This window comes from Oxyura jamaicensis, chromosome 7 (assembly GCF_011077185.1).
Source record: "Oxyura jamaicensis isolate SHBP4307 breed ruddy duck chromosome 7, BPBGC_Ojam_1.0, whole genome shotgun sequence".
Lineage (NCBI taxonomy): Eukaryota > Metazoa > Chordata > Aves > Anseriformes > Anatidae > Oxyura > Oxyura jamaicensis.
In genome coordinates, this window is record NC_048899.1 from 11,252,150 (window position 1) to 11,262,656 (window position 10,507).

The following is a 10,507-nucleotide window of genomic DNA, read 5'->3' on the forward strand; positions in this document are numbered from 1 at the left end:
TATGTCCTATGCTTGCATATCAAGCATAAACATTAAATTTAAGAAATTCCAGAAGTGATGTTTAACTCGTAAGCTGTCACAAATTAAATCGATCTTGTTGCTCTACCTGTCATAAAACACAGATTTCTCTGTATTATTGCTCACATCACCATGAGATATTGTTACAGGTTGGACTGCTTTCAAAGAAAATCTCAAATGAACTCTACCACAAACAAGTGCCACAGATACATTTTTTAAATTTTATATTAGAATAAATCAGCATGTACTTAAGCAACTACACACACTTGAACAACTCCATTAACTTTTATTTTTTGAACACATGCCACATTTTCCTTAGTTCTCAAAACTGTACAAAAAACATGCTTATTCCTTTTCCACTTATAATAAAATGAGCATACTTTGGAGAATTTGGGGATGAAAATGCCATCTTAAATTAAATACCTGCTTCTTATCTATTCCAATACGTAGTCTTTATGTAGAAGAGAATTGCTAAAATACTTGCAAAATGCAAGTATTAAATAAACTACTATCATTTATATTTCTTTTCCCTCATTCCACTCTATTTTGTCCCATTACACTTTGAAGCATCCACAGAGGGAAGAAAGTTTCCATAACTTCATAAGCAAAGTGGGAGATTAAGCAGTTTCCTTCACATTAATTAAAGAGATGTTGTAGAAACAACAGTTTAGCTAATACTACTCATTTTAGTATCCACCAAGAGGCTACTCTTCTTTCCTGGAAGCCAAATTATCCAAAGTATTTACATTTTTTATAGTAAGCATCATTCCCAACTAGCTCCACATACTAAAAAAGACAGGAAAATATACTTACTATTCCTTTCTGTCCTTTTGGAAAAGAAAAAAATGAGCAGTGTTCTTATAAACCAGATTCTTTAAAAGAGAAAGAAGAGTAGTATTAATTAATATTTTAATGATTTCTGAAGTCATTTAGCAGGCAAGACAGTTCACACAGAAGAATTACCACATTTAACTCTGCAAATACAAAGAATAAATCCTCAAACAATATTTAAACAGAAAACTACAAATGAAATTAGTAGCTCGTCAATAAAACAAGAATGTCGATCCAAATAAAATCCAACTGTCTTAAAATTTGATCAAATATAACTATAAGTAAATATACTAAGAAAGCAGCAGCAGTAACATTGTTGCTTGCTAAAACGCTCAGTGAAAACTTTAAAACTTAAGGTATGTGTAGTTAGCTGAGAATTACTGAGTCACTACTTCTTATTGGATAGATTGATGCAAGTTATCCAAAAAAACAAGCTTATAAGCTAAAGCCTAAAATTTAAGGCACAGCAGGCATGTAGGAACAGTTCAACAGTGATCAAAGTGTTGATACAACTTTTGTACAACTGCTTTCCCAAAGTGAACTGACCTGATTCCCACTGCTTTTGCAAAGCTCTGAATTTAGTCACTTTCCACGCATTTCAGCTGATTTAGCTCTATGTAGCAGCTTATCTATGCTTAAGAAAATGTTACTTATCTACATCCATTCTACATTTGAAAAGTCTCCCTACAATCCTTAGGCCTTTTTTTTTAAAAAAAAAAAAAAGAATGTTTATAATTATGAAGTAGAAGCTTTCCCTGACAAGTTATGCAGCCTAATCTACGAAGCAAATCTCATACTTCAAGCCATTCCAAGGATCTTACTCAAAACCTTCCTTGTGGCAAGTACTATATAAAAGAGTATAAAAATCCTAAAGGCTAGAAAGGTTCTGAGTAACAGCTAGTAGAAGAAACTAAGCTAAATCATACAAAATTTTAAATAGTTTTGACTAATTCATAAGAACATCTTTTGCATTTATATAATAGGTACTCAGTTTAAAATGCTTTTAAGTATTAACAACAAAACCTGAACTAAGTTGGACAGCACAACCAGAATGTAAAAGTAACCTATATAAGGTGACAAACACACAAAGTTTAACCCTATTCCACTTTCAAAGGTGTATTGTAATAACAATTTTAAGAATACAGACGGATAGCTTTGCCCGCTTTAACAATGCAAGATACATCTTTCCATAAAGTAACAAGGTGATGGTATACAGGCATGATTTCTTTTTGTCATCTATGCTTAATACAGAAATGAATCTGTATTCTAAGCAAATACATATGGCAGGATTTTATGTAACAAAAGACTTTTTTTAGAACTTTGAAGTGAAAGTTGAATAGCAGGCTGTTTCAGATGAATTTTATAAGTTTAATATTAAACACATTTACCTGAGAATTAGGAGAAGATTAAATACTTTATTTGAATTAGATTGTATTTCAAGAAGAACACCCTTCTAAAGTGCTACAGTATTTCCTCAACTTTACAGACATTTCAATGTACATTGAGATTAATGGTGTTATATATTCCTAGAACTTTACTAGTAACATGCTGAGACACTGAGGGAATGACCTAAGGCAGAAATAAGTTGGTGACTGACTGCAAGCTGGAAAAGGCAGACATATTCCAGTCTGATTAGGGCTGGAAAAAATCTCTAGAGTAATTACTAGGTGGCACCAGGCATTCAGCATGGAGTCACCTCTTGACTGAGAGCACAGACAAGCTGGCAGTTGCTTGCCATATCTGAAAAAAAAAAAAAGTGAAGAGTAGCTTAATAGAAAACAAGTCTAGTTCTAGATGTTAGTAAGCTAATATCTAGTTCAGAGCCTTATAGGACCCATCATTAAAAAAGTGAAGTAAAAATTGGGAAGAAAAAGTAGGGAAAATCCAACTTTTAAGTTCACACCACAGCATTAAAAGCCACCTCACTCAGTAATAAGTTTTTCATTTCTACACAAGTTCTAGAACACTTAAAAGGGAAGCTTTCTTTTCTACATGCCTTCCCTGTTAGCATAAGCAAGCCTTGCTGGCTAACAAATACTTCCAAATCATTGTATTTAAGAACACAATCAATTCATATTACTGTCAAAGATTAATTTGTGCTTTAATTTCCAGATTAGTTCTTTCCAGACAAGATATTACTGCCCATGCATCTTCTCCACAGGATTCTGTAACAGCAATGTATTACATGCATAACAGAATATAACAGAGAAAGCACCTTCAAGTATCTTTTAACATGTTATGCTGTGTGACCCATAAACCGATCTAATCAAACTTGCAAAGCCTTAAATAAGCATGTTTCCCTTCAAGTCTAAATAGAGCTAGGGCACTGACAAGTCAGGTTTTCATACAAAGATATGGTACCAATATGGACAGTATTTACAACGTTTATCTAGCAAATCGCTAAATACATTGTTCAAGTTGTTGGTTAGAAAGCTGCTCAGTAGACAGACTGCTTCTCCTCACTGACGGCTGGATCGAGGTGGGAGGCAGGGAAGAAAATGTTTGGTGAGGTGGGAACTCAAATTGTTATTCTTAACAAAAGCAATTCACTTAGAAAACATGGTGCACTTGAGAATGAACAGCCGATCAGGTCTAGGAAAAAAAAGCAGACAATTTTTTCCCCTATTCAAATCCAAAGACATTAGGATATTTTCTGTTTAAAGAAAGCAGATCCTTGATCTTACAGAAAAACAGCTATTTACCTAAAACTGATCCTCAGCATATTTGGGCTGATGACCTTTCTGCATTAACATTCACCTAACATCAAAAAGTAAGTTTCTCCATTCACTCTTGTATGCTTTGCCTGATTTTATATGCTGCATTTCACATACAAGCAACATACCTCTTCTTACTTTCGTATAGTAGTGTTACTTTTCCAAAATGGTAGTACAAATAAAGCCTAAGATAATGCTCTTCTGTTTATACACTAACTTGCAGCTGTTCAGGTACAGCTCTCTCTCTAGCCCTAGTATAATTTTGATAAGCTAAGTAACTTTAGATGCTAACATCTTTTGATGGTAAGACTTAGTTCTACACTAAATCCATACCCAAGAGAGACATTTCCCTCAAAAGAAAGTGTCTGCCTAACTACTTGAATTCATTTTAGAAGAAAAAATTCTGCAAGTTATGACAACTCAAGGATTGTCAAAAACAAACCCAAACCCCTGCTGAGACGTATTTTCTATCTCCTTTTATCAAAGAGACAGCAGTTAGAAAAAAGGCTTATTTACTTACATCAATGGAAATGCAAAAAACGGAAGTGTCATAATAAACCTTGCTGTCCATTCATCAGGAAGACAACAAAAATATACAATGAAAAAGGTGATGAGATAAAGAACTGAAGAGTAGAAGAGTAGCCTTCCAACACATAGTTTCTGTAGCCTCTGATTTTTTTCTCGAAATTCTTCTAATGTCTGTATTTCCTGTAAATAAATAGGGTTCAACCTTATTAATGAAATTAGTCTGTGGTTTTTATTAGGTTGCCTTTAAGGGTTTGGTAAAATTAGCCATATCAACTTCAACTTGATTAGAAAAGACAAGCAGCTTTTTGATAAATGGCAATGATAGAGATAACTTTCACAGCAGAAATGCGTCATGGTACTACAGCTGTTATATGCACCACTTGCATTGCATTTGCAGTAACATATTACTACTGGGAAGAACCATCACAAATTATCACTTTCTTATTTTAATGATTTTAGTATATTTGGGACAAGTGAAAAATGCTAATATCTTATAAACAACTGTCTTTATGACACCTAAGTATTTAACTGGCATACTTTGCATCCTAAAACTTTCAACAGGCACCTGCGTGATTTCCAACACATTTAACAATTTCCTGCTAACAGGGGAAACTGCTGAAATGTCACTCACTTCACATATGTATTCATGTCAGTATTTTCTCACATTTAGAGTGAAATCCTGAACATCTGAATGATTCTTTTGCCATATTAATGCGTGATCAATGAATAGCCTACTGTTACCATTTAGATTTCATTTCAAGTGACGATAGGAGTACTTACACTAACAATAAAATGAAAAGTATAAACAGCATATTTCAAAACAGTTAATTTTCCCATGGAATGTAGACATCTGTCTCAAATTCTGACTAAAAATCACAGTTGATTAACAAACTGACTACGCAGTTACTCAGTCCCTGGTCTTACTTACTACCACTATAGTTACAATCGCTACACTTTAAGCCATACATTGAAGCTTTTCTAATGAACTTTCCTTTAGTGACATTTCCTGTAACATGGGAGTTTAACTGTTAATTATAATTAAATCATGTAATATCATAAATCATGTAATAATGACACATTCACTCCCATTTCAGGTTCTCTAAATACGTACTTAAGCTATAGTTTCTCACTATCTATTATACAGTGTTTGCTGTTTTTTAAATGATTGATACTAACAGTAAAAAAAAAGATAGCACTCCATCTGAAGTTCCGTCTATTACATCCAACTGGAATAATCAAAATAATTTGAATTCCATGACACTATCTTATCTGAAGTGAAAGAAAAGCATTGCCCGCAAAAAGTATGCGTATTTCTAAATAAAAATCAAATCACCAAGAAGCAAATACATACCTTATCAATTTTTTCTAGTACTTCTACAGTAGACGGCTTTGCCTGCTTACAAGGGAAAGAACAAAGACATTAAACTGACTAAAGCAGTATTTTGAGAATTAGTGTAGGTTAAGAGTTTCCTAACAAAAACACTCTAATAGATTAATATATTAACTATTTTAAGTAAAGTAGAATTTTCTCCTACTTTAACAGTAACAAAGACAACACTAATGCATCATTGCCTTACAGTTGGCATTACTATTGGCTGAAGAATCCAATCATATACCACAAAAGTTGAAAACATACAATGTGTGATAATGTGTATCCACAGTAATTATGGATGTGCAGAACAAGGAGAGAATTGATGAGAGGAAGAAAGAGGTAAAGTGAAGATAACAGACAGGAAGCCTTGATCTAAGAACTTAAGCTTTTTACTAATACCCATTCTGCACAAAGACGTGCTCTAAATAAATTATAAGCAACTGTAAATAAGCACTCATCTCCAGTAAAATTCCCCTTAGGAATAACTGGAACACACACAAGTCTTCCCCAACTTGCTGAGAACTATGAAACTACTCATTATCTTAACCCAACCTTCAGACCACAAATCTGAAGATTATAGCTGATGCTACCTCACTGTAGAAGTGGAAACCTTTTTTTTCCTATTATGCAAAATTGACATTTTACCTACACTCTCACCTTTAAAGGAATCGTATATTGGAGGCTCTAAAAAAAATGCAGACCTAGGTTCAACAACTCACACCTGCCAGCAGAGTCAAAAGCCTCATGACTTTCTCAAACTCAGTATACTATTCACTAGCATACAAGCCAATAAAAAAAAAACAGTAAGGAAAGGCCTGTGTAAGTATGAGTTGCTGCCAAAATATTTCTTAAAAAATACAGTATTCTAAATCTATCCATTTTGACTGAGAATAGCCACCAATCTTTAAAATCACAAATACTGCTGTACCTACCCTGATAAAGTACCGCAAAATCATTTAGACTTACAGCTAAAAACATAATTCTGTAACTTAAACTAGCATCAGGTCTGGTAGCTCAAAGGAAATAAAGCACAGCCATGCAGGTATACAGTTCGGGGATTTTGATTGCTGTTGTATTTCCACACATCTAGTTCACTATTGGACTTTTAAGTGATACATTAATGGATGAAGTACAGCTAAACTAAAGATTAATACATCGTTAAAATACTGTACTTACCCTCCATCTTGAAATTAATCCACCCATCTTCTATTGTGGACAAGTGTTGTTAAAGCTACCAATCTTCTACAAGAATTCACAGCTAGAAGTAAAGCATTAGGCACATAAGACCAATCTAACAGCACACTACAGAAGTCATTATTTATTCCAACATCTAAAGAAATCAACAGTGCATAAAATCATTGCCTAGTTACCTCTACCCACATGTTGTTATGAAATCCAGTCTTTGTTTTGTAGGTCTCTTGTAAGTCTATCACTCTTGATGTGGACAAACCTATTTATGGAAGTATTTAAACAGAGCGGAGTCCTCAAAAACAGAGGAACAAAATAACCCACCAAAAAAGAAGACAAAATCCTCTTACAAAAACACTTTTTAAAACTTATTACTAAGCAGGATTATTTAAAAAAATGATTTCCAATTCCTCAGCTGCTCAAAAGCACAACTCTCAACATCCCTTTTCAGCTGACACTGCTGACACCCTTCATTAACATCCTACTACTTGTGAGAAAGAGCTCTTCTTCCAAAAGTCTACTTCCTTTTCAAGCTCTCATCAAGAAGAACTTACCGAATAGCATCACTATTCTCCCTTTGTATGATCAGTTTTAAGTTTAAATTGTTAGTTTCAAAGTAGGCTACTGAGATTTCACATGCTCTTGGAAACCAAAACATCAGCAAGTGTTCCCTGCGCACAACATGCAGCGTGGTCGCTGGCATATCAAATGGCCCTAAAAGCAATTCCAAGGGTGCAAAAGTAGTTCACTCTACACTAATCTGGAACCCATGAACAGCCCTCATTTAATAACCTGGGTCTAGGTTCCTGAAGTAAGTGTTGCAACTTCCCATCAGTAAGTAGTTGGAATAAATGGACTTTGAACCTCAGGATGGCACAAGTTCTTTCCAGTCATTTAAGATTTATCCACTGAATGAAAAAGTTACTGGTTCATAGCAACCCTAAAAGGAAACTAATGCTCAATCCCAACTGGTGTTTGAGCCATTTTACCTCTGGAATGAAACAGTAGAGCAAAGCAAAACACACTGCCCAGCTAGGCAGAAATAAGTGATTATTAGTGTGTTTGTTAAGTTACCTTTGGCCAAGAATTGAACGATAAAGAAACCTTATCTCAATCCAAAGGTGTTCCCAAACTATCTGAAGCTGTCAGAACAAATTAACATAATATAGGATACACATTGCTTGCTAACACTACTGTATTATGGTAACCTCTTCACCTTGGAAGAAAGCCAAGGCCTTCATAGGGCCTATGGCTCTGGGTTCCAGTCTTGAAAACCAATCCTTGAAGATAAGCAAATCCATATTTGAAATGCTGCCAAAATGAAGCTAGAACAGATGGACACATTAGCTCTGCTGTTGCTAAATTACTAGCACAGAGGGGTGAGCTACAGAAAAAGCACAATTACCCGTTGGTCTTGAGTAAATTCTCAAAACAATCACCACTACAGCAACTCACCAAGGCAAAATAACAGCAATGTTTTCACCATTCAATGCTACTGTTCTCCAAGGCTGACAATTTTCTATAATTCTCACTTTGAGGATACACACATTTTTACAAAAGCACCATGGTAGATCTGAGCCAACACCTTCTTCACAAGTATTTCTATACTGAGATAAAGATCATCATTATTGCAAAACAATATGAAAGCTATGTCACCTAGCCCATTAAGAAGTCTGCAAACCTAGCATGCTGTTCCCAAATCTAGTCTGCTTCAGTAATATTGCCACTGCTGTTAAAAGCACGGGTAGCTCTCAGTTATTTATTTAGGTGCACAGAGACACGGAGATAGTTTCTCACAGGGCCTTTGCGTGTGCCTATATCCTCCATGCTACAGTTGGAAAACCTCTGCAGCAAATGTGTTTGAGGATCTTTGAGCAAAGGTTATGAATAAGCCCTTAGCAACACTGACCCTTCCCAGTAAGGCATTCACAGTGGGATCTGTACATACGCTTTTCAAGACATCCAGCAAATACATGGAAAGGAAACAGGCTTGGCAAGTGTCACCACACACAATTTTACATGAACCACGATGCCAAAAGGCTTTATGCAAACCGCCCTGTAAGTCAGTAATACCACCAAAACCCCTCCCCAAAGAGGTATTAACAGATTAGGGACACTAAATTCGCATTTACGGTTTAGTCACTGAATCCTTTATTACGAGGTAAAGGATTTTCTATGGTAACTATGGAGTAGTTCAGATGTTTTCATTCTTCCTTCCCTTCCTCCACTTTTTTTTGACATTACCACAACACAAATTGTCTTCAATTGCTTCAAGCTTCCCTCATTCCTCCTCACCTGTCAGCCCACATACCCACCACTAGTATCCTACTTTTCATGGTAAGAGCCCCTCTTCCACAAGCGTACTTCCTTTCCATGCTCTAGCCATCAAAAAGTTACTGCACAGCACTTTTCCCTCTGGAAGAGCCCATCTCTTCAGCACAGAGCTCTTTTTCTCCCCACTCACTGAGCACAGCTGTGAGTTATCTTTGATGTTAACACACAAATAAGATAGCTGAGCCCTAGGCTTAAAATCAACAAGTGTTAGAAAAACAATGTAGAAGCTTAAGAAAACACTGTAATCAATTTTCATTATCGGAGTCTCAAAAAAAAAATAGGGATTTTCCAATAGCCTCTCCTCTACCCCAAAAATATGGGACTTAATTAGTAAGAAGCAAAAGTAGAAGTACCATATAAAGGGTACTGAAACAGAAAGTGTTTCTCTTTCAAAAGAGGGATAGATCATGCATGAGTACAGAAGTCATCCACCAACCAATTCATCCAGATGGAGAAAATAGATTGATCTCATTAGCCTTTATCAAGTCATGCAGTCAGGCAGACTGCTTTCCTCTTCCAACAGCATGAGCCTCAGCCCATGTTAGAGTTAATATAGGGTCCAAACAACATCAGGTACCCTAAAGGATCCCCTTAGAAAAGGTCTATGAGCATACAGAACATGTCACGTGCAAATTTCTTCAGTCTAGGTTCAAAAAAGTTTCAAAATTAAAAGCTTTCCAAAAATTAAGATCTGAAATATTTTTTAAAAGCTAGAACATTGAAATTCAAGACTGAATAATATCAAATCAAGTCACATTGAAAGAAGAAGAGATAGAAGCTTGCTGTCAAGACTTTGCATACAGACGTGCAGACATCTTCCCCCAAAGGGAGGGAGGTGTGTTCTTTAAGTAATGTAGCCTGTAAGCCTAGTAGCTTTATTTTATGCATAAGTTTCATCAGGTGTTCACCATCACACCCAAGAATGGGAGCACTACCTTCCAACCCAGTCTCCACTCGTGTTCATGAGGTTTCCACCCCAAACCGTCCCTCTCCCACAACCCACTATCCCCAGAAGCTCCCACAGCCCCCATAAGAAGCTCCTCCAGCTCCGAGCAGCTCAGGCAGGTGAACACGCAGGCCAAAACCGAGAGCATCACCTGCCGCTCACCGGCCTCAGCACCCCTCGGTTACAACACGACGCGGGGCTCTGGGGCCTTCCCCCTGCCAGCCGCCGCCCGGGGGACACTCGCCTCCCCAAGGGGCACCGAGGACGGGCCGGGCGCTGCCGAGAGCCCAGGCTGCGAGCTGCCACCCATCGGCGGGCGGGGCGGCGGCCGGGCCCGGCCCGGCGCGGGAGGGAGAAGCCCCGCACCCCACCGCCCCCTACACAGCCCGCGCCGCCGCCCCGCTCCCGGGGGCCGCCGGCTGTCAACGGGCGAGGGCGGGGGCCGGGCCCCGGGAAACGCCGGCCGCCCCCCAGCGGGGCCAGCGGGACCGGCCGCCTCCTCCGCCGGGCCGTGCCGCCCCCCTTCCCCAGCACGTACCTGCCGCGGGCCGGGCCGCGCATCCCGCCCCGCCGCCG

The 10,507-nt window shown here is 37.7% G+C and overlaps 1 protein-coding gene across 4 annotated transcripts in view; it reads right to left on the minus strand.

Annotated features, from left to right (window-relative positions):
* LNPK (lunapark, ER junction formation factor) overlaps positions 1-10,507 on the minus strand; it is a 37,962-nt gene extending 27,455 nt beyond the window's left edge. Inside the window, exons 1-5 of one of the 4 annotated variants that reach the window (XM_035331301.1) lie at positions 10,470-10,507; positions 6,640-6,721; positions 5,443-5,484; positions 4,084-4,271; positions 832-890 (exon numbers count right to left, since the gene is read on the minus strand). In XM_035331301.1, coding sequence (XP_035187192.1) covers positions 832-890; positions 4,084-4,271; positions 5,443-5,484; positions 6,640-6,666 — 316 coding nt within the window. In that variant the 5' untranslated portion in view covers positions 6,667-6,721; positions 10,470-10,507. Of the gene's footprint in view, positions 1-831; positions 891-4,083; positions 4,272-5,442; positions 5,488-6,639; positions 6,725-10,082; positions 10,099-10,469 lie in introns of those variants that run through there. The other 3 variants (XM_035331299.1, XM_035331302.1, XM_035331300.1) reach the window with 3 other exon arrangements.